General features: G+C 37.0%; 1 protein-coding gene across 6 annotated transcripts in view; it reads right to left on the bottom strand.

Annotated features, from left to right (window-relative positions):
- Rttn (rotatin) overlaps positions 1–25149 on the bottom strand; it is a 159801-nt gene that overhangs the window by 102458 nt on the left and 32194 nt on the right. For 4 of the 6 annotated variants that reach the window (XM_074069654.1, XM_074069656.1, XM_074069657.1 and 1 more), the window contains 7 exons: positions 20784–20996; positions 19513–19625; positions 18187–18313; positions 6414–6539; positions 5827–5943; positions 4797–4936; positions 1898–2069 (listed from right to left, as the gene is read on the bottom strand). In XM_074069654.1, the coding sequence (XP_073925755.1) occupies positions 1898–2069; positions 4797–4936; positions 5827–5943; positions 6414–6539; positions 18187–18313; positions 19513–19625; positions 20784–20996 (1008 nt within the window). Of the gene's footprint in view, positions 1–1897; positions 2070–4796; positions 4937–5826; positions 5944–6413; positions 6540–18186; positions 18314–19512; positions 19626–20783; positions 20997–25149 lie in introns of those variants that run through there. The other 2 variants (XM_074069655.1, XM_074069659.1) reach the window with 2 other exon arrangements.

Genomic DNA, 25149 nt, shown 5'->3' with positions numbered 1-25149 from the left:
TTCTTTCAACTACCCACTGCTATCTTATAGCCTCACTATGGACTCAAAAAACACAGTTCCAGATGTTCTATTCCTCCTTCCTCCAAACTATACACAGGGCAAAGGAGGGACTATCAGTGGCTTACTATGCAGATTCCCCAACTGGACCTTACATGTGTCCAGGGGGAGACTCTTCAATCTTCTTGGGAGAACTGTCATATGGCCTGAAACATTTAGCTCAGAAGAACACTGAATGTCTTTCCCCATTAAAAAGAAAAGCACTCTATTAGAAAATGGGCTTAAGTTATGGAAACAGCCAAGATGCCCCACCACCAACGAATGGATTAAGAAAATGTGGTATCTATACACAATGGAATTTTATGCAGCCATGAAGAAGAATGAAATGTTATCATTCACTGGTAAATGGATGGAATTGTAGAACATCATTCTGAGTGAGGTTGGCCTGGCCCAAAAGACCAAAAATCGTATGTTCTCCCTCATATGTGGACATTAGATCAAGGGCAAACACAACACTGGGATTAGACTATGAGCACATGATAAAAGCGAGAGCACACAAGGGAGGGGTGAGGATAGGTAAGACACCTAAAAAATTAGCTAGCATTTGTTGCCCTTAACGCAGAGAAACTAAAGCAGATACCTTAAAAGCAACTGAGGCCAATAGGAAAAGGGGAACAGGTACTAGAGAAAAGGTAAGATCAAAAAGAATTAACCTAGAAGATAACACCCACGCACAGGAAATCAATGTGAGTCAATGCCCTGTACAGCTATCCTTATCTCAACCAGCAAAAACCTTTGTTCCTTCCTGTTATTGCTTATACTCTCTCTACAACAAAATTAGAAATAAGGGCAAAATAGTTTCTGCTGGGTATTGAGGGGGTGGGGGGAGAGGGAGGGGGTGGAGTGGGTGGTAAGGGAAGGGGTTGGGGCATGGGGGAGAAATGAACCAAGCCTTGTATGCACATATGAATAATAAAAGAAAAAGGAAAAGAAAAAAGAAAATGGGCTTGGCTGTGGCCTATAATCCCAACCCTTGAGGGGCTGAGGGAGGAAGATATCAAATTCAAGGTCAGCCTAGACTACATAGCGAGTGAAATAAGTTAAAATCACAGGAATGACTAGTGGAGATAACAGCTTCCTTTTCAGAATTTTATGTCAGTCAAGGACGATGTAAGCACAGTCCAAGTTAAAATAGGGACATGGGTGCTAAACCTCTTGTAAGAAGACAAAGAATTAGAAGAGAGATTAACAACACCAAAAATAAATCTCAGACCACTGTAAAACTTTAAAGAAAGTGCTTGTGTCCCACATTATTTATCCCCTCTCTTTGTCTGTTTTGGGTTTTTTTGTTGGTTTTTAGTCAGGGTTGTACTATAGCCCAAGCTGGCCTCAAACTCATGATGTAGCCCAATGGCCTTAAAATCAGGATCTTCTTGCCTCAGTCTCCCAAGCGTTAAGATTACAGCATGTGCCACCACACACAACTTTTATAATGCAGAGGCTAAAATTTTTTTTTTTTTTTTTTGGTGGTACTGAAGTTTGAACTCAGGGCCTCACGATTGCTAGGCAGGTGCTCCACCACTTGAGCCACTCCACCAGCCCCAGAGGCTGAAACTTTTATCATAAGAACTTTTTTTTTTGCTATTAAGGGTAATTCCAACATACTACTTTTTATGTCAGCAATATTTGTTTTTAAAAGGCATCACAAAAATTCTTTTCAGTATATTCACCTTATGCTATATTTAAGACACAAATCAAAATAATTTGTATTTCTACTATATATGCTAAATAAAGAGATAATCTGTGATAGACAATAGACACTTGAGACATACAATTTTCATATACATGATACACAAGTAGATCAAACAGTTACTCAGCAATGAGAAAAAATTATGGTCACCTTAATAACTAGTTCTCTTCTGTCATCCAATCTGAGTTCAATAGGTCTCTTCACAATAAATAAATTAGTGACTGTGGAGAGGACTCTGGCATCTATCGCAGGGCGCTTTGTATCAGCCCCTTCCTCACTCGTAAGATGAAATGTTAGAAGCTTCAATGCTAGTGAACGAACCCTAAAAATACAAAGTATTTAAAGTCAACATTTTATATAATATAAAGGCCTATATTACCAAGAATTACTGCATATGAATAAAGCAAAATAATTTGCCATACTTATATTGCTCTAATATTTTTCTTTTTCTATTAAAACTAAGTTTATTTAATTTTATATTTACAAAATAAACATCAAAAATAAAGAACATCAGTAAGTTCGTTAAATGGGTAGGTGAGACTTTTTTTTAAGAAACGATTAAATACAGAATACTGTTAGACAATGAAATGGAAAAACAAAAGCAGCAAGTTGAAAGAGATCTGCTGGGAGACGCTGGGACAGCCATGAACCAGTCACTCCTCTGACAGGTACTTAAACTCCCCGGAAACGGGGTACATCTTAAACGAAATACAAGTTGCTGGATTGTAAGTACTATCTACGAGACAACAACTAAAGCAAGGTGTCTCTTCTGCACAACAGGCTGAGTTGCCTTGCTATATGTGTGCCTGTCACCCTGAAGTCCTCCAAATCATAACTTATCATACTCTTTTATAATTAAAAGTAAAGTATAATTGACAATAAAATCTTCTCAATTACAGGACAAATTTTAGAAGGGCAGGGCCCATGTCCGTGTTTGGTGCTGCTATATCCCCACAGCTGATGGCAGCTCACAGGCACAGTAGCTGACACTCAGTTCCTGAATCTATCAGAAAGCAGATACTTACTGTAATATTACTGCCACATACTGTCTCCAGAGGACAAATATTTACTCTACATGGTGTGAGGAGTCAGGCAGATTTTCTCCCTTTCACAGTTATTGCGTGCAAGCTTACAAAGGCTAAACATCAAAGTTGGACACTGTGGCACATGCCCATAACCTCAGCTACTCAGGAAGATCACTTGAGCCCAGGAGTTTGAGACTGACCTGGGCAACATAGACCCAGTCTTGAAAAAGCAACAAAAACAAAGGCTAGACATCTACAAATGGTTTTCGTTTGTTCTTTTTTTCATAAGCCAGTGATATCTAACTTAAAACCTGGGATTGTAAGTTTAGGGATAGTTTCAACACCCTAGTAAAGAAGGCTAGAGATAGGAATTAGAAAGCAGTTTTATGCATCTTCTCTGACATATAAATTTAGCATATTTTCATGTTTAGCACAGGATATCAAAATCCAGTTATTCTTACACATGTATGTCATTCTCAACTATACTTTTTTTTGAGTATATTTATGTATAAAGTACTCTATGAGGATATAAAGATCAGACAAAAGACAGGATTCCTAACTACATGGGGTTTATGAATAGAATAGAGTAGAATTAATCAAATAAGGAAAACAAATATGTAAATTTTTTATAATTCTTTGTAATAGACAATTACTTAACCCAAAGAGAGTTTTCTAACCTGTCCTTCATTTCTGGATATGTCCTGCCTGTTAAGAGTGTCTTTGTTAGTTGGTTCTGGTAGCTCACGTCTGTAATCCTAGCTACTCAAGAGGCAGAGATCAGGGGGATCGCAGTTCAAAGACAGCCTGGGAAAATAGTCTGCAAGACCCTATCTTGAAAATACCCATCACAAAAAAAGGCCTGGAGGAATGGCTGAAGGTGAAGGCTCTGAGTTCAAACCCTAGTACAGGGAAAAAAAAAAGTGTCTTTGTTTACTTAGGGTCATTGGGCCCCCATAAGTGAACAAGAAATAAGCTTCTATTGTACTAAATCACCTAATTTGGGGGTTTGTTAAACTAAGGAATCCTACCCTGGTATACAGGTAAAGGCACAGCCCAGGGCCACTGGGAACGTGGGGGAGCCAGCCTGAGGAGCACCTTGACTGCATCTGTACTACTTTACCATCTGCACTACACAGGTATTTCCAGGGTCTCTTCTTTTGATTTCTCCTCTTTCCATTCCCTTAATGTTTTGGTTTATTTCTACCTACTTCCTCATTTTTCAGTCTGATCTCTGTTTCTAAGTATGCCGCCATACTGTGCTGATGTAAGGCTTGGGGGAGGAAATTAGCAACTGTCAAAAGAATGTGTTTGTTCTTCCTCACCTTTTCAATCAACTCTTCTACATCACTGCTTATATAAAAACAAGACTCTGTACTTTGTCTTCTCAATGAAAGAACACTGTTAACTACAGAGAGCAACAGAGAAGGTTCATGTGGCACTGACACAGGAAAAGAAAACAGTTTTTCTTTCTGATCTTTCAGTTAAAATTAATACCTGAACAAATTCATGGTCAAGAAAAGGACACTTTTTAGTTTCCCAAGTAACACTATGAACTGAATGACATTAGAAGAGCTGCGTAACTCTTCTTCATAAGGCAATTGACCCAATGCATTTTTTATGAAAAATTTAATTTGCAGAACAGACGTTTAGAAAAGGATCACTCAGGAAACTAACACTTTCTAAGAAGAAGAGAAGACAGGAATATGCTATAATTTTTGCAACCTACTTACCTCCATGGCCTTCCAACCTGCCTACAGCACTAGTGAACAGCACTTTGTAGTAGTAGTACTTACAGAGACTGCTCTGGCAAGGAATGACTAGGTGTAACATGGATGAAGTGCTTCAGGAAAGCATCTAAAAGACCTTACATCTGCTTCATTTCACACATCGCTTTCCTTTGTCTATCTAATGATGCAGAATCATCCTCTTTTAAATTTTTTTTAGTTTCAGAAAAATATAACTGCTATACTTTCTTAGAATGTTTCCATTAACCTTTTATAGTCAAAAGACTACATTGTACTCACGATGGCTTTTTCACTAGCAAAAGTCGCAGCATGGACTTTAACCGGGTGGTAGAGGGTAGAATCCCTTCTCCCGCCTCAGAACTCGCTTTGCTCAGCAGGAGAATGCAACTACCCAAAGGATCTTCTGGGTCGGCATAGCCCTAATAATTTTATTTTTAAGAGAGAAATTATCATTCAATTTTATACATATTAAGTTTTGAACTTGAAAATAATAATAGTAGTGGCCTATCATGAAACTCGTAACTTTCTTTCAATTCAGTTGAATAAAACAGTCACTTTATAAAATAACCTTTGTGAGGTAAGGAGCTACATAAAACTGTATTTTTTTTAAAAAAACCTCTAAAAAATAATACTGGAGAACTTCAGGAAAGGATGCTAACTTTCCTGACACTTGCCGATTTTTCTGTTTCCCAAGATTCTAATAGGGGCACATCCCTATACAAGGTATTTCACAGATCTTCAACCCCTGGGCCCATAGGATGATGATGGAGTCGTGTGCTTGCAAGAGGACCAGGGAGCCTCAAGGACAAAAGCCCAGCCTGAAGTAAATCAGGATTGTACCTAAAGCACATCCTTCCTTCCCCCTTTTCATAGAGACCTGGACTCCCCCACTCCTTTAATATGCAGGTCTGCTAATAACAGCTTTATTTCCAGGATAAACCATGATATCACTCTAATCACATATATGGCTTCAGGCAAGCTGGCTATGTAATGTCTGCTTAAAAAGCACTATAAGCTTTGTCTCAAAGCCTTTTGAGTTGTATTTTTCACACCCAACACTAAGTACCTGTACCTCACTTTTTAACCTCCCACCCAGATACTTAAAGTATAAACAGACAAATAGCTATCCTTGTTTAACCTTCTGTCAGAAACAAGACGGCCACCCTCTTCCTGTTCACTTATCCACAGTGCCTTCAGGGCTCCTCTTCATTTTTATCACAGTTTGACAGTTCTGCTGTTTGCCTGTTTTCAAACCACTCACCCCAGCTAACGATTAACAGTATCACAACAGGTAAACTGCACAGAGTACCTGTAGTACTGGAATGACAGGACAGAGAGACTCAATAAACTTGTTCCAGGTCATTGCTGTCATCATCAATCGTCCCTGAAGCAAATACAACAGAATGGTCTTGGCAGCAGCATTCACCTGCTCAACAACAGACACAGCAATGCAGTACAATAATTGTTCCACTAAGTCATCTTGCATACAAATCTAGAAAGGGGTCATAATCCACCTCTCTTTCCTCAAATGCTCCTGTTTCCATGGCATCATCTTATATTCTGCTCTGAACAAGTTCTCCCCTTAATGATTTCTGCTTTTCTACCTTTATAAATAAAAGTTTGAAATGATCTGCTTACTATAGCAATTCTACAGTTCTCTATAGCTTAGAAGAAAATTGTAAGTAAAGTGTCTGGCCTGATTCTTTGAGATCAAAGACAATCTGCATTTGAGTTCACATTTATATATATATAAAATCACAACTGAACATTATAGATATATGTTATATATATATCTCAAAGATGGGTTTCTTTTTAATTTCTCATCATACTATCCAGTTTTTTAAGAACATTTCCTTTGTTGAGTAACCTTTTGGACTTATTTTCAATATATCATACCTCATTTTTGGGTTCTTGAATACCAAATGCACAAATTTCATAGAGAACTTTCGGATGAAGTAGAAAATGAATTCCACTACAAAGTGAAGACACAGGTTTAATGACATTATGGACACCTAGACATTCCTGTAAAATAATGCAAACAAAACTTTTAATTACTGGCACTGGTTTTTCCAAAGGATCTCTCTTTCTTGTGTTTATAATTCACTTCCAATTTTAATTTCTACTTCACTAAAACTTTTTTTTAACTAGTAGAGGATGAAAAAGAGTCTCTACCTAGAAATCTGTATGAGATATATCTTATATTACTTTCTGCCAACAAGCATAGTCTTGATAAATTAAATAACCGAAGTGCTGAGCCAACAGCAAGTTTGAACAGACAAGAAGGACATAAAGAGAACAAACTTATCCTAAGGTGTTTGCAGCTTACCCTTTTAGGTTGAGAAAGAAAAATAAAAATCAAAAGACAAAATTACTGGGGGAAGGAGGACAATTATAAGAAATCTTTTCTCAATTTGTGAAAGAAGAATAATACTTTGTTAGAAGTTACTTAAGGTGAGAGAGGAAAAAACTACTAAAAATATTAGCAGATTTTAAATACAACAGAGAAGGTAAAACTACAAGCAATAATGAGTTAGATAAATACACTTTTTTTCATAATGCAAATTACTACTTCCTAACCACAAACAACAATTCAATGGCTCAAAAGGTATACAAGTATATACATTGTGTATATTCATTTTCTCTTTTTAACTATTAACTTCATGCCACAGAACAACTTTGCATTCCCAGAACTTGAAAGAGCTAAAGCCTCAGTCCTAAGGTTTAAAAATAGCTGTCACTCACTTCCTTAAGATACTTAAGCTCAACTCTCTGAGCTTCAACTTGTTCACCCATAAATGGAAATAACATCATTTAGAAGGTCTTCTATGTCCTTGTCATTTAGAAGATGACTCAACTAAGGTTTGTGGCTCAAAAATCATCCCTAGACATCATCCATCAGGAGGCTGAGGCAGGAAAATGGAGAGTTGAGGACAGTCCATGCTATATAGTGAGTTCAAAGTCAAACTGGGCTACACACTGAGACATGGTCTAAAGAGCAAATAAATGTAAATTGCTCTGTAATATACCCTGAATTCATTTGCTTCTCACCATCTCCCCTATATCAACATACTTAACAGGACTACTACAATGTAATGGGTCTTCTAGCTCCCACGCAACCCCTATAATCCACTCCACACAAGAGGAAGAACCACCTTTTTACAAAGATATTCAGATCAAGTCACCCTCCTGCTTAAAATCATTCATAGATTCTCACTGTACTCAGAATAAAATTCAAAGCTTTAGAGTGGTGGGCAAAACATGAGCAGGCTACCCCTGCCTACCTATCCAACTGAGTTTGGTACTTCCCACTATCAGTATTTCCTATCTGCTCTCTCAGTACACTCCAACCATACTGACCTTTTCATTCCTGAAACATGCCCAGTGCATTCAAACCTAAAAAAAGGAGGAACTTTACACCTGCTTTGTCCTGCCTCCCTCTTTCCCTCCCTATCCAGTGCACCTAATTTGAATCCACATTCCCTGGCCATTCTATTCCATCCTCTCTGCTTTCTTTACAATAATACAAACAATTTTAAATTACATTTATTATGCATAATGCTTATCTCTTTCTTCCACATCCAAAGGCAAGCTCTACAAGCACAGATTCTTTCTGCACTTTATACCATGTATCACTGAAGCCTGGCATATACTGTGTCCAGTAAATATTGAATGAATTTTCATGTAAATAACGGACATGTCTACCATACGGTCGTGAGAGAAAAGCTGTTTTGCCTCTTTCCCATTTCTCCCTCAAAGACAACAGAAAGATGAGTTCCCTATTCAGAAAAGATAACATGTACATTAGCAGCATTAGTAGCTCCTGTATGTAGGTTCTGTAGAACTGCAGCAATGCCTTGAAGTCTTTCCAGTAACACCATATGAAAGACATTGTCAGTTAAAGTGAAATGTCCATACAAATCCTTACACCTAAAACTAGATACTGTATCCTTACAATACAAGGAAAAAAACTACAACAAATTTCATTGTTTGGAGTTTTTAACATAGACATTATTATAACTCCCTGAAAATGAATTTTAAGCACCTTATTGTACTACACAAATGAGTATCTTTTGCAAGAAAGAAAAGACCACAACTACATTTTGCAAGAACAATGTCAACTAGATAAGTTCTGAGAGTTAACAAGAAAATAAAACTTTTGGGAGATCCAAGATGGCAGTTAAGGGTAGGGAATCAGAAATCCTAAGCTCCATGACTCCAGAAACCACCTTGAGACATTGGAGCTATACTTGGGTAATTCTGATCACTTCTAGTCAAAATAATAACCCACCAACACATTAGGAGCACATAAAATTCAAGGAATGACCCCCCAAACAGCTTTTAATTGCACCTAACAGCTGGGAAAATCCCACACAGCACAGCCAGCAAGGTGTATCTCACCCTGGGAAAAAAGCCCCCTGGCTGTTTTTTCAGTCCCCTCACAAAAAAGCAGAAGATAGAGCATCAATCAGAATTGAACTCTGCAACATCCTGCACCCCTAACCCATGGAAAGCCCCCAAGCCACCCCACACTGAAAGAAGCAGTATGCCATTTCTCCTGACTCCAAAGCTGCTTGCATGAATCTGCAAAATGAACAAGTGAGCATCACGCACCATGCACAACTCCCCTACCCACCCACCCACCAGGAACATAATCAAGCACAGCTCCTGAGCAAATTGAATCCCCCCGCAACAAAACTGAAAAGCATATAGCAAATTCTAATCTAACACCAACATTGGAGGTGGGGGTGGGTGGAACGCAGAACCTGCCCCAGAGAACAGGGGTGCAGCAATGAGCCTATCTCAGTGAACAAACACAGGAAAGGCAACAAAGACTGAAAGCAGAAGTGGGGTGACAACAAGCCAGCCTCCCAGAGTCAAACTAGCACCAAACAGAGGTTAGGAGAGGCACAAAGGCTGAGAGCAGGAGTGGGGTGACAGGCCAAGTTCCCAAAGCAGGGCAGGTGGTGGATCCTGGAGCGGGTCTCGTGGGACAGAGGACAGAACTCAAAGCTGAACTGCCCCACCCTGCTGGGGGAGGACCCAACCAGAGCTGAAGTTGTAGGGCAATACAGCTGCTGCCTGGTGAAAGCAATAGCTATGACCACCCTGGATGAACTGGCAATGAGTTACCTCAGTTCCCAATTGCAACTTGCCCTGTGGACAGAAGGAACCAAACAGTACTCAAAACCAGGCACCTGGTGATACCACCTCAGAGCTTCCGCTTGTACGCCAATACCAGGATTGGACGCCTAAGGAATAACTCCAGAACTTTTACCAAACAGACTGACATTTTAGTTGTTGTGGTACCTGGTATTTTGGGGGTTTTATTTCTTCTGTATTATTAACTTTATCATCACTATTTTCTTATCCCTATTCTTACTCCCATCACTTTCCCTTCTTTTCCTGTGCTACAATCTATTGTTCTACCTCCCAAGTATTCTTTCTGCACCTTCTAATCCATGCTACCCCCTTCTTCACCTTCCCCTTCTATTCTCCCCCAACCTGTGACCACACTACCCCTCCCTCCTGCACACTCACCACCCACCGACCAACCTACTGTACCAACTTGACACAACCCCAGACCCCTGCAATCCCTGACACATGCACCCTCCACTACAACAGAAATACAACCACACACAAGAGCCACAAAACCTAGCAGCCCCCATTTCTCTTTGCCCACCCACTCACCCCTTTTCTGCCCCCTCCTTTTAGAGCCACCTTTACCAATTACCCAAGTTTCAATATCTAGCCTAACAACCATTACACCCCCCCCCAACTCCCACTGTTTATAGATTTTAGCACCAAGGGGTTTTCTATATCATATGTAAATAACGGTCTGGCATTGAACCTGTGAATTTGTTATTGCACAGTTAACCTCCAGGCCAGGGACAGAAAGAGCACATCAACCCAGCTACCAATCAAAGTCAGTCACAACACAAAAATTGAATCAATGGAAAGGAAACAGCCAATTAAAACCACCAACTAGCCTATCAAGTACATAGTTGCGGATGTGAGGGCAATCTGGCTGCGACATCTGTCACCCCATTGATCGCCAGGGTTGATTCAGCTGATCTGGTTGGCTAGGTGGGTGTTCCTCCCTCACTGCTCCATGTGTGTCCCAAAGCTGTGCACTCGGTCAAAGAGGACAACCACCCTCAAAAGAGGAGGACCATTCTTTGGTCAAGGGTATACAAGTAGGTGTGCTCCCCTGCTAGAACTTCCAAACAAGTTCTCAAGAAAATAGTTGCACAGCACCAAGTGGAGAGATGGGAAGAAGAAGAAGGGATGGAAACCACGCTCCTAAAATAAATAATTCAATACAAAGATTCAGTGGGAATGAAGAAAATGGATACCCAGTTCCTGACCCTAACAAAACAATGATAAATGTCACTAAGGAGCCAAGTGACACCTAAAAAAAAAATCCCTCAAAGAGGAAATCTTGGAAGAAATCACAGAGAAACTTGTGGAGAAGATATTAAACATGGTTAACCAGAATGTACAAGATGCACTCAAGAAATTTCATGACACCAAAAATAAAAAACATGAGAAGACACAGAAACAAATAAATGAACTCAGGGAGGACTTCAACAAACACCAAAGTGAGACAAAGGACACTATAAAAAAGGAGATATATGAATTAAAGAAGACAATAAAAAATATAAAAGAGGAGTTGAACAAAGATACAGAAAACCTCAGAAAAAAGAATCAAACAGAAATTCTGGAAATAAAACATCCCTTTAGTCAAACAAACGACAAAATGGAAGGCCACTCCAGTAGACTAGACCAAGTGGAAGACAGAATCTCAGAGCTTGAAGATAAAATAAAATTAAAGTAAAAACAGAAGAAATCTTAGTCAAATAATTCAAGAGCTGTGAAAGAAATATGAAAGAACTCAGAGGCTCCATCAAAAGACCAAACCTGAGAATTATGGGCACTGAAGAAGAAAAAGAGGTACAAGCCAAAGGGATATGAAATATATTCAGTAAAATAATAACAGAAAATGTCCCAAATCTTGAGAAGGTTTTGTCCATTCAGGTATAGGAAGCCTCCAGGACACCAAACAGACTTGACCAAAATAGAACCTTTCCATGGTGTATTATCATTAAAACAATAAGCACAGAGATCAGAGAAAGAATATTGAAGGCTGTAAAAGAGAAAAAATAAATAATGCATAAAGGTAAACCCATTAAAATAACAGATTTCTCAACAGAAACCTTAAAAACAAGAAGGGCATGGAATGAGGTATTCTGGGCACTGAATGAGGATAATTTCAGTCCTAGGATACTCTACCCAGCAAAACTATCATTCAAAATTGATGGAGGAATAAAAGTCTTCAACAACAAGCAGAAACTAAAATAACATATGACCACCAAACCACCACTACAGAACACTCTACAGAGAATTTTGCACACAGAAGATGAAAGCAAACAAAACCATACGAGGACAGGAAGTATTAAACCACAGAAGACTCTACAGGGAATTCTGCACACAGAAGATGAAAGCAAACAAAACTATACGAGGACAGAAAGTATTAAACCACAGGAGAAGAAAAGACAAGGAATCAAAGAGTAGCAGTGATTTGGCTGCAAACAATCAAATCCTTAAACAACAAAAAACAACTAAATGGCAGGACTCACCACACACTATTAACACTGAATGTCAACGGACTCAACTTCCACAACAAAAGACACCATTTGGCAAACTGGATTAAAAAGGAAGACTTGACAAGCTGTTGTTTACAAGAGACCAACCTTATAAATATAAATATATAAATAAGAATATTTTTTTAATTTATAAAAATATATAAATTTATATAAATATAAATAAACACTGGCTCAAGGTGAAAGGCTGGAAGAAGATTTACCAAGCCAATGGCCCTCCAAAACAGGCAATACTTATATCAGACAAACTATACTTCAAACTTAACATTGGTCAAATAAGACAAAGAAGGACACTTCATAGTAATAAAAGGGGCAATACATCAAAAGGAAGTAACAATAATCAACCTATAGGAACCCAATGTCAGTGCACCCAATTTCATCAAACATAGACCAAAGGACTTAAAAGCACATATAGACAAAGTGGTAGTGAGAGACTTTACTACCCCTCTATCACCAATATATAGGCCATCCAGACAAAAAATCAACAGTGAAATCCTAGAACTAAAAGACACCATAGATCAAATGGACCTAACTGATGTCTACAGAATATTTCATGTAACAACAACACAATATACATTCTTCTCAGCATCCCATGGAGCTTTCAACATAGATATCTTAGGGCACAAAGCAGCCTCAGCAAACATGAGAAAACAGAAAGAACCCCCTGCATTCTATCTGACCAAAATGCAATAAAACTAGAACTCAACAACAAAAGCAACAGCAGAAAATATGCAAATAATTGGAGGCAGAATAACACATTTCTCAATGATCAACGGGTCATAGAAGAAATGAGAGGAAATCAAAAGGTTCCTGGAAGCTAATGAAAATGAATACACCACCTACTGGAACCTATGGCACACAGCAAAGGCAGTTCTAAGAGGAAAGTTTATAACCATGAGTGCATACATTAAAGGACAGAAAGATCTCAAATAATATTACATCTCAAACCCCTAGAAAAACAAGAACAAGCAAAACCCAAAACAAGGAGAAGGAGATAAATTAAAAAAATAGGGCTGAAATTAATGAAAGAGACCAAAAAAAAAACATACAAAGAATCAATGAAACAAAAAGCTGATTCTTTGAAAAATTAAACAAGATTGACAAATCCCTGGCAAACCTGACTAAAATGAGGAGGTAAAAGAACCAAATTAGTAAAATCAGAACTGAAAAAGAAGAGATAACAACAAACACCAAGGAAATCCAGGGACTCATCAGACAACTTTGAGAATATATATCCCAATAAATTTGAAAATCTTGAAGAAATGGACAAATTTCTAGATACTTATGACTATCCAAAACTGAACCAAGAGGATATTAATCACCTGAATAGATCTATAACACAAAATGAAATTAAAGCAGCAATAGAGTCTCCCAAAAAAGAAAAGTCCAGGACCTGACGGATTCTCTGCTGAATTCTACCAGGCCTTTAAAAAAGAACTAATACCAACAGTCCTAAACTTTTCCACAAAATAGAAAGGGAAGGAACAGTGTCCAACTCATTCTATAAGCTAGTATTACACTCACCCCAAAACCAGACAGGGACTCATCCAAAAAGAACTACCAGCCAATCTCCTTAATGAACATCGATGTGAAAATCCTCAATAAAGTAATGTGAAACTGAATCCAACAACATATCAGAAAGATCATTCACCATGACCAAGTCGGCTTCAGCCCAGGGATGCCAGGGGTGGTTCAACATACGCAAATCAATAAATGTAATACAGCACATGAATAGAAACAAAGACAAAAACCACTTGATCACCTCAAACAGATGCAGAAAAAGCCTTTGATAAGATTCAACACCATTTCATGATAAAAGTGCTAAGAAAACTACATATCAGAATAGAAGGAATGTACCTTGACACTATACAGGCTATATATGACAAACCTATAGCCAACATCATACTTAATGGGGAAAAACTGAAACCATTTCCCCTAATGCCAGGAATGAGACAAGGGTTCCCACTCTCCTTACTACTAGTCCTGGAATTTCTACCAGAGCAATAAGGGAAGAAAAAGAAGTAAAAGGAATACAAATAGGTAAAGAAATAGTCAAACTATCCCTATTTGCAGATGATATGATCCTATACCTCAAAGACCCAAAAACTCCTAGACACCATAAACAGCTTTAGCAAAGTTGCAGGATACAAAATCAACTTACAAAAATCAGTAGAAATACCATCAATGAACAAATTGAGAAAAAATATAGGAAAACAATTCCATTTATAATAGCCTCAAAAAAACCAAATACCTAGGAATAAACTTAACAAAGGATGTAAATGACCTCTACAAGGAGTACTACAAACCACTAAAGAAAGATATGAAGACTACAGAAGTTAGAAAGATCTCCCATGCTCATTGATTGGAAGAATCAACACAGAAAAATGGCTACACTACCCAAAGTGATCTACATGTTCACTGAAAGCAATAGGTATAGGCATGGACTTCCTCAGTAGAACTCCAACAACCCAGCAACTAAGAGAAAGGATGGACAAATGGGACTACATGAAATTAAAAAGCTTCTGCACAACAAAAGAAATGGTCTGTAAATTGAAGAGACCACCCACAGAGTGGGAGAAAAATTTGCCAGCTGTACATCAGACAAGGGACTAATAACTAGAATATACAGGGAACTCAAGAAACTAAACTCTCCTAAAATCAATGAACCAATTAAAAAATGGGCAACTGAACTAAACAGAACTTTCTCAAAAGAAGAAATTCAAATGGCCAAAAAAAACACATGAAAAAATGCTCACCATCTCTAGACATAAAGGAAATACAAATCAAAACCACACTAAGATTCCACCTCACCCATTAGAATATCCATGATTAGAAACACCACCAACAACAGGTATTGGCAAGAATGTGGGGAAAAAGGAACCCTAGTCCACTGCTGGTGGGAATGCCAGGGAAGGTGGCACATGCCTGTAATCCTAGTTTACTCAGGAGGCAGTGATCAGTAGGAATACGGTTCAAGGCCAGCTCAGACAAGAGTTAGCAAGATCCCCCCATCTCAACCAATAAGCTAGGAATGGCAGTGTATACCTGTAATCCCAGCTACACGGTAGGCAAAGGTAGGAGAATTATCATCTGAATCCAGCCCCAGGCAAAAACATGAAACCCTATCACATATATAACTAAAGCAAAAAGGGCTGTGGTATGACATAGTTTAAGTGCCTTGCAAGGGCAGAGCCTGAGTTTAAAACCCAGTACCATCAAATACACACACACCCCTGTAATTCTAAACACACTAAATATCCACTTAATGTGTTTCGATCTCAAAGAAAATACATACTCAACCTTTTTTTTCAAGTCTCTGTTAATCTAAATCCACTTAATTCCAATTAGCCATCATGGTCTAATCCCACTGCCTTCACCTTTCAAAAGCACTAGCTTCTTTCACTTGCTACTGACCATCTACTATCTCCAACCTTTCCTTCTCTAGAGGTTCATTTGAGAAGCATTTCAACACACTCAAATGAAAATATACCTTCATAATAAAACCCTTCCAAGCTACCTCATTCCTTTCAAATCCCTAAAGACAAGGCAGAAACAAACATAAAACCACTGCCAAGGAAACAAGATCCCCAGCCATGCCAAAGACAACCAGATTATCAGTAGAGACCAATGGTACAGGGAAGGCTCAAAATCCAAATTATAGAAAAATACATATTACAACACAAGTACATTTAAAATTTATAGTAACAAAAAAAGAAGAAACCAAAGAAAGACTTTGAAAACTGCTGGGCATGGTGGCACACACCTTGTAATCCCAACATATGGGAAGCAGAGGTCAGAGAACTCAGAATTTGAGGACAACCTGGCCGACACAGAAAGACACTGTTTTAAAAAAATCTAAAACAAAATTTTGTTTAGATTATGAAAAAGAGTAAGTCAATAAAAGCATGATGAGACACTACTCCACACCATCAGAACAAACAAACAAAAACAAGTGTTGATAAAGCAGAGAATTGCTGGCAGGAACTTAAAATCTAATAGCCCATGTGAAAAATAGTATATTTGTCCTCAAAATTTAAACACGAATTACCATATAATTCCACAATTTTGCTTCTGAATATATGATCAAAGAATGGGAAGAAAGATTTCAAAGAAATATTTGTACACAAATGATCATAGCAGTATTATTCATAATAGAATCAACCCAAATATCCACCAATGGAAGAATGGATAAACAAAATTTGGCATATAGAGACAATGGAATATTAATGAGCTTTAAAAAAGAATGGAATTCTGATACATGTTGCAGCATGGAACAATCTTGAGGACATTATGCTAAGTGAAACACGCTAGTCACAAGCTGGGGACACAGCTCAACGCAGAGCACTTGTTTAGCAAGCACAAGACCCAGAGTTCACGCTCTACCACCACAAAAACCCAAATATGCTAGTCACTAAAAGACAAACATTGTCTGTTAAAAAATCAAATTAGACACAGCTGAGGAAAAAATACATGATACGTCAGTTTACTAAAATAACAGTACTGTGGAATTCTACACAAAACTAAAACAGACATGGAAATATGAAAGAGTACATAAAAGATAAAAGGCACAATAAGGTCTAGCATAGATCTAATAAGTGTTCCTCTTGGAGAAAACAGCAAGGCCAGAGAAAAGCAATAGTCAAAATAAAAATCACTGAAAATTATCCAGAAATGAATGCAAACGTAAGTGTTCAGTTAAAGAGTCCTACATAAGATAATTAAGAGGAAAAAAAGAAGGGTGCACAGAAATACATTGCAATGAAACTGCAGCACACCAGAGATAAGAACAAGATCTTAAAAGCTATTAGAGGGGAAAAATAAAGTATAATTTACTGGAGAGCAAACTTCTTAACAGTAAGACTCATAAAAATAAGGCAATGTTGTTGGATGGCATGGCTCAGCTGTAATCCCAGCTACTCAGGAGGCAGAGATAGGGAGGATCACAGTTCAAGGTTAGCCCAGGCAAAAGTTAGAAAGACTCCATCTTACTAATCCTCCTGGGTAGGAGGATTAGTCTTAGGCCAACCCCAGCCCCCACCCCCCAAAAAAAAAAGATCCTAACTGAAAAATAATTAAAAGCAAAAAAGGGCTGAGGGGCTCTGACTCAAGTGATAAAGCGACTACCTAGCAAGCTCAAGGTCCAAAGTTCAAATCCCAGTACCAACAAGAAAGGAAGGGAGGGAGGGAGGAAGGGAAAAAGGGAAGGAAGGGATGAGGGAGGGAGAGAGGAAAGAGGAAGGGAGGAAGGAAGGAAACAAGAAAAAGGATAAAGCAATACTGGCAAAACTCTAAGGAATAATGGCAGTCAGCCTATAACTAAAATCCAGCTAATTATTACTCAAGAGTAAGAAATCAAGACATTTTCAAAAATACACACACATTGAAAATAATGAAAACCTATTTCAGTAAAAAGGACACTTAACCTAAATATGCTAAGTAAAAGAAAGTAAATTCAAACTTAACAATTAAAATGAATGAACTTGGTAGATCTCAAATCTTTCTATTAAAGGAAAGGAATAATTGTCAGAAACATAGGTAGTTTGAAACTGTACTTTTAAAATGCACAAAACAAACAGTAGTATGCACTATTTATAAAGACAACATGTATAGTGAAAGTATATTTAAAAGTAGAGGGAAAGATGCACATCAACGCTATGAGCATCTGGCTGTGTCAGGGAAGGAGACAAGAAAAAAAGAAGTGAGCTTCATAACTGCAGTATTTTATTGATGTGAATAAATAATCAGAAGTAAAAATGACAATATACCGACATCTGTCCTCACAGAGAGAATTTATAAGAGTGTCAAATACAATAAAGCAATTCAACTGCCAAACTTAACTAAGTTAACAGAATTTAGTAGTACAAATTTCCCAGATTGACTAGTAATTTCTATATCTATGGAATATAGTTTTTATAGCTCACACAAAAGGTCACGTAATTTTATTTTGAAGGCGTAATAAGGGAATCGCTATTAGTTCTCAATACAAACAAACAAAACAAAAATCCCACCTTCACAATTTCCAGGCAGCAGTGGTAAGTTTCCACTTTCACTTGTGGCAATGGGTGAGATAACATATGTAGAAACACTTTCTGACTCTCCCCTTGTAGTAATGGACTGGCCTGTGCAGATTTCCAGCTGAGAAAAAAGTAAAACACCAAAGACATCTAAGGCAGTGACCAAGCAAGAGATGGCAAACATACAGGAAAAGATTTCTTCCCATTCCCTTGACTAGACAGAACTTACATATTTCAGGACAGAAAATGTTCACTCTTACAGAATACAAAAAAAAAGCTTTTAAAAATTCAGACTTCTTGAGAGGAGGGTGCAGGGAGGGGGAGGTGGCCCAAACAATGTATACACATGTGAGTAAATGTAAAAACAATAGAATAAAAACAAATTCAGACTTAATTAATATTTATCATATTACTGAATTTATTCTTCCAAAAGCAATGAAGATACTAATTGCTAAATAGGATTCTGCTCTGATATTCTTAAAATAAACTAACCAATATACAGTGCTTCCCAAAAATACATTTTAAAAAATGGTACAAAATAATAAAATTTATAAAAGGAACCCTAAATTTAAGCTAGTGATTTAAAAAATTAAGCTATATAAATGTGTTTGAATAATTGTTCTGGATGGATACCAAAAATAAATGTATAAAAATGCACAAATTGCTCACTTTGATCGTAGACATGACATCTGTAAAGTTTATTCTTGGATAAAATAGTTGGCTATCCGAATGTGATTATACAATTACAGCTTAAAGGTCAGACACATATAAAAACAATTTAAACTAAAAAATTACAATAAAGCTAGGAGCTGACTCACACCTGTAATCCTAGCTACTTGGGATGGTGAGATCGAGTGGCTCACAGTTCAATGACAGCCCAAGGAAATAGTTTATGAGACCCCACCTCTAATATAACCAGAGCAAAATGGACTAGAGGTGTGGCTCAAGCAGTAGAAAGCCTGCTTTCCAATGCAAAGCCCAAAGTTCAAACCTCAGTCCCACCAATATATATATATATATATATATATAGGATTTATGCTCAATTTCACTTATATTATTCCTAAATTTACACACACACACACACAAACACACATGCACATGCATCCAAGCGCGCACACACAATGTTCTATAGTAACATAAACCCATTCAGAAAGTATGCAGGGCATGGTGGCGCACACTACTAATGCCAGTACTCTAGAGGCTGAGGCAGGAGGATTGAGAGTTTAAGGCCAGCCTGGGCTAAACAGTGAGTTCCAGGTCAGTCTGGACCACAAAACGAGACTATATTGTTTAAATAAATAAAAAGAAAGAAAATATTACATCTTCGAACAAACGCAGATAATTTCCTTTATTAAGGGAAAATGCTGATGACAGGAAAAGCTAAGCAGGGCCTGGTCTGCCAGCTCCACCAATTCTAAGAGATTCTTCTCTCCCTAAAAAAGAACCAGAATAGAATAATAAGTGCCAAGCTCATGTACAGTAAAATTCTCAACAGCTAACTAAGCAGCTTCAAGAAATTAGAACATTCAGAGACCCTGAGATTGTTCACATTTGTTCAAGTCCACATTCTGACAAAATCAACACAGGAAGATAAATGTGAGGAAAATCCACAGCTAAATTCAACCTGAGATTCTGTACTATTTAAGCATAAAGTCACAATCCAGTTGTCTGGTCCTCTGTTTGTTGGTGGCTCTACCACCCCTTACTAAAAGGAGGACTAATATATTTTATAATTCACCTCTTCTTCTAACCCCTGGACAAGACCTAGGAACATGCAGAACACTCAATTCATGTGTGATAAAATGATTATGCAGAATGCCACAGAAATAATCCCACAACATACAATTTAAAATTTTATCACAGAAGAAACAAGCCAGTAGCATCAAAACGTGGCAAAAATAAACAAAACAAAAAAGAAAAGACACCACAGCGAATATAAAAAAAGGAAACTTATAAACATGAGCATTATATAGATTTCATATATGGGTCAAAAGGAGAAAAAATTTTGTCTCTAGTTCTTCAATATCTTCAGGATCAACTTTGGTATTGTCAGACAGTAAACAATTACTGTAGTCAGTGTAATTTCTAAGGCCCATTAATTCTTTCATTGATAATATACCAAGTAATGTCCTAATAGTAAATACTGACACATAATGACTGATCTAACATTTAACTACAGACAGTGTACTATCTTCCAAACAATAGTTTATGAATTTAACAAACAAAAAACCAGTTCCTTTTATAAATATGTAATAACTGTCTATAAAATATTAAAACAAAAATGTACCTACATGTATGCACTAAAATAGCCCTCATAATTATAGTGACATCAAGTTCATACAGAGTAAGTCACTTCTTGTAGGCATGATGTTTATAATTAATGTTTTTGTAAACCACTTATATTATGAATATGCACTATTCAATAATCTACTTTTACACAAGACATGTCCTCACTTTAATCTGAAGTGGAACCATTCAATAATGTCGCACAGCTCTAGCGATTCACCTGCTATATATCTATCAATTTAAGAAGCACAGGTTCATTTTCTAAACATCTCGTCAGAAGGAGAGGTATTAATAAAGTATTTTACCTCCTTCCCAACATCAGATAGGAAATTACAGGTGCATTCAATTGAATAAGCAGCCTCTGCAGTTCGTTTATAAATGCTGTAGTTTTCAGAATTCAGCTGTTCCAAATAGGCCACAACAGCATCATGAATATTTGGGTATTCCAAAGACATAGGCATGTCCATTGAAAGAAGAAATAATGCCGCTGACATGGGTTCTGGTAAAAACTCACTTGCCTTGATAAATTAAAAAACATAATGTTAAAATTTTGTTTTAAATAGCATTTTTTTAGAAAAACAATCTTGTACATCTTCCCTTTTAATAATTATCATAAAATAACAAAATCTGTTTTTTCAAGAGAAAGTTGTATTTCCCAACATAACATTCATCTCTATGTCTTTGTTTAATGTACTTTTCTCTGACTCAAATGTCTCAAGTCAAAAACTCAACTCTTTCTCAAAGGCCAAGATCTTCTTCCCCAAACCAATACTCAGAATTGCCCTCTCCCTTGGCTATATACCTTGTTTACAGCTCTACTAAGGTATGAGGCATTTTCTCTAAATATTTTATACTTATACACACAAATCTCCATAATCATACCATACACTCCCGAAGGTAAGAACACTCCCCCCCCACAGATGAACATATAACACAGCATACTAAATAAATATTAAATTGAGTAACACTAAATCAAGTACGGCTACAGACTGAGCAGAATTTGATTTCTGCTTTTGTCTTTTAGGGAAAAAGGAAATTCAATGTAATATTTAAGATAGTTCTAGAATAGTCACAGAAGATAGCCCTATTACATATTTTACACATTTTAGAGTCTAGATCACCAGATTTAAAACTAAAAGAACTACTTTTTTTTAATCAGTTCTAGGGATTCAACTCATAGGGCCTCGCTCAAGAGCTACTTGTTAATGATTCTAGCTTTGAGGGAGATTTGCAAGCATTGTGTGAAAAAAGGAGAGGGAAAGCCAGACTCACTGTTAGGACCAAATTCTGTCTTTACTGAATTGTGTTTGTTCATGATTTACTTCATGAATGACCTATTCTAAGGATAATTAACTGCCTGAAAGTAAGAGCTGAATCAGCTGAACAAAACTGTCCTTAAATGAAATAAAGTTGCCAAATGAAGATCAAGAAATGAAGGTATAAGACTTTAGGTTACAGAGCATGAAAAACTTCAGACTTGTAAAATAGCAGCTATTAGAAAAATCGAGAGAGTTCTTGTCTCTCTCCTGTGTGTGTATGTGTGTGTGAGATACAGAGAGAGAGCAGAGAAAGAGAGAAACTTAGCAAATAGCAATTGGGCCCTACTGTGTTCTTCTGTATGCCAGGCACTGGTCCAGGTCCTAGGAACACAGCAGGAAGCAAAATAAAATCTCTGCCCTGGGGAAGCTGGCATTCCACTGGAGAAGGGAAAAGGTAAATTCATTAAATGTCAGGTGTGGGGAGGAATGCTATGAAAATTTTTTTAACTGGGGATGGGTAAAATGAATAGAAAAGTGATTGGTATAGAGGAATGGGAAGTGCTACTCTTTAAAGCAGTATGGAAAGGCTTTTCATCGAGGTGACACTGACACTTAAATACAGACCTAGAAGAGTCAGAAGCCATGTCGATATCTGGGGAGAAGCAGTCATAGAAAAGGGAACACCAAGTACAATGGCTCAAAGAGGGTATATTTTGGTAGCAAGGAAGCCAATGTAGCTAGTGCTGAGGGATGGAGAGAGAAGGGAGCAGCAGCCATCTCAGGTAAGGCTTTGGATCACCATTAGGACTTGCACCCTCATGGAAGCCACTGAAAGGTTTTAAGCAAGTATTAAGACAAGCCTGTAACAAACAAATGGTAAAGTGCAAAAATGGAAGCTGAGAGACCTTGGATTATTACTGCAATAATCTAGGCAAAAAGGATGGCAGGTTTGTGAGAAGACTCTTCAAGCCCTACTGTATATCCGATGAATCAGAATGTGCACAATGTGACTAACAAAATCTCCAGATGTTTGCACATTATACCTCAAATAAGCACTGCTTTGAATCATTTAATCAGGCACCATTCATCAGATTTTACAGACCTCACTGAAAAGCCAAAGGTTTGTTGGTATAAATTCTTCCTTACCCTCAGTCAGCTTGGCTAACTAAGAGTAAAGCAGTTTCTAAAATGCCCTGTAATCCCGTTTCTAACACAAGGCCAGATGTTATCCCAAATGAAATTACCTTAATTTGTTTTACCAATTTGATTTATCCAAATAAAATATTTCCACAAGATCACCAACATTTTAACCCATACATGAGTACTCTCAGAAATCATTTTAAAGCAAGAAATACCACTTTCAGACAGGCCTTTGAAGTAATTTTCTCAAACTCAGAAAATCTCTACATAGATTTATGTTCACTTTCCAACATCCAAATTGCACATTTGGTAAGTAGCAACTCAAAAAAACAAAACAAAACAAACAAAGATTAAAACAACAAAAAAACCCAAACCACTTTGAAGGTAAAAAGTTGCAGAGCTCAAATTCCACTTTAATTGTTGGTGGTTAGTTAACAGGCAGAGGGCAGCAACACCTCACAATTATATAAACTAAAGAAACATAAAGAGCAAATCTAAACATTCTTGTTTAGATTTCATTTTAAAGTACTGAGTTAAGCCAGGTACCAGTGGCTCATGACTGTGATCCTAGCTATTCAGGGGCAGAGATTAGGAGGATCACAGTTCTAAGCTAACCTGAATGAATACTTTGAGATCCTATCTCGAAAATAACCAATACAAAAAGGGCTGGTGGAGTCAAGTGGTAGAGCAGCTGAGGAAAGCATAAGGCCCTAAGTTCAAGTCCCAGTACCTCAAAATAAATAAATAAATAAATAAATAATGGGGCAAAGAAAATTAACCACCTGCAAACAAACACCTCAAATATAATATCCTACAATGACCAAACTGTTCTAAAGAAATTATTTAAAAGAGCTATCAAATATTATAGGTATTAATGTCTTCAAACACAATTTTAAAAAAAGCTATCTTCAAAACAAAAAAAAAGCAGGAAGAATTAACTTTACATTATCCTAACACTAGGACAAAATAAAATAAATTACTGATTTCTATTTTAATTGATTTCTGCCCAAATAAGCCCACAAATAAAAAAAAGTAATGAAAAAAGCAATCAATTATATGATACAATTGTTAAGACATATGTTTTCCATAAATACGTCAGCCTGTAGATAAATTGATCATTTGTAATACTTAGTAAATTATCAACTATTTTTTAGTTATATAATATTATTATGTAGAGAAAAACACCCATATTTTAAATGCAATTCCAACCTTGCATGACTGGAATTCTTCCATTTTTAATGCTTATGCCTTAGAAAATTATTGGTCTTTGAAACAGAAAATTACTTCAGAACAATAATGACTAATGAATAAAAGTTAAAACTTAGCAAAAAATGATGCAATTTTCCAGTTATTCTCCAAAAAACTGTATTTAAATTTAAATGTTTTATTCTTATTTTCCCAAATGACCTGGCAAAATATTATACATTAAGTGTTACTACAAAATAGAGTTTGGACTGTATGCTCTGCAGAATTCTAGGTAACAAGCTACTATTTGTATTAAATGTATTAAGAAACTTGGGAAATGGTGGGTAAGTAAAGACATCTACGTAGCTGTAGAGAAGAAAAAACTAACTTTGACATGAATGATAAAACCAAGACTCACTCCCTTGCACACATGAAAAGATCGGTAAGTTTTCAATGATCTCTTTTCAGTTAAAAGCTGTTTCAACTGTACCAAGTATATACATGTGTGTCTAGACGTGCGTCTTTCTCTGCACATACAGCTCGTGTACTAACTGCTGAACACACAGGCAGGCATAACAGGCAACACGTCGGTATAGGAGACATACGTGACCCAAAAGTTACTAAAGAAGTGAAACGAGCTCCACGTGACCCAAAAGTTACTAAAGAAGTGAAACGAGCTAAGTCAAGCATGTAAACAGCAGGCTTGTCTTTTACATCACACTAAGTTCAGCATGACCACTTCTAACTTTTTCAGTTTTATATCCACTATCTAATACCACTAGCCCACTACAAGCAATCAGTTAAATAGCCATTAAATAAACAAGTTAAGGAATTAAACAAGCAAATGTACAGAATTACAATGAAACATACGCAATAAAAACAACAAGCAAATATACAGAATTACAATGAAACATACGCAATAAAAACAACTGGTATTTTTATTAGATAAAAATACCTTTTTATCTAATAATCTGTCAAAACTGTTTAAGACATTAGTCATTTCTCAATTTCTACATTTCTGTTTAAATCACATATATATGCTTATTTTTAAAGTAGTCTAAAGCAGAACACCTTTACACCATGAAAT

Source organism: Castor canadensis, chromosome 4 (assembly GCF_047511655.1).
Source record: "Castor canadensis chromosome 4, mCasCan1.hap1v2, whole genome shotgun sequence".
Lineage (NCBI taxonomy): Eukaryota > Metazoa > Chordata > Mammalia > Rodentia > Castoridae > Castor > Castor canadensis.
This window is presented reverse-complemented; position numbering and strand designations above follow the sequence as displayed.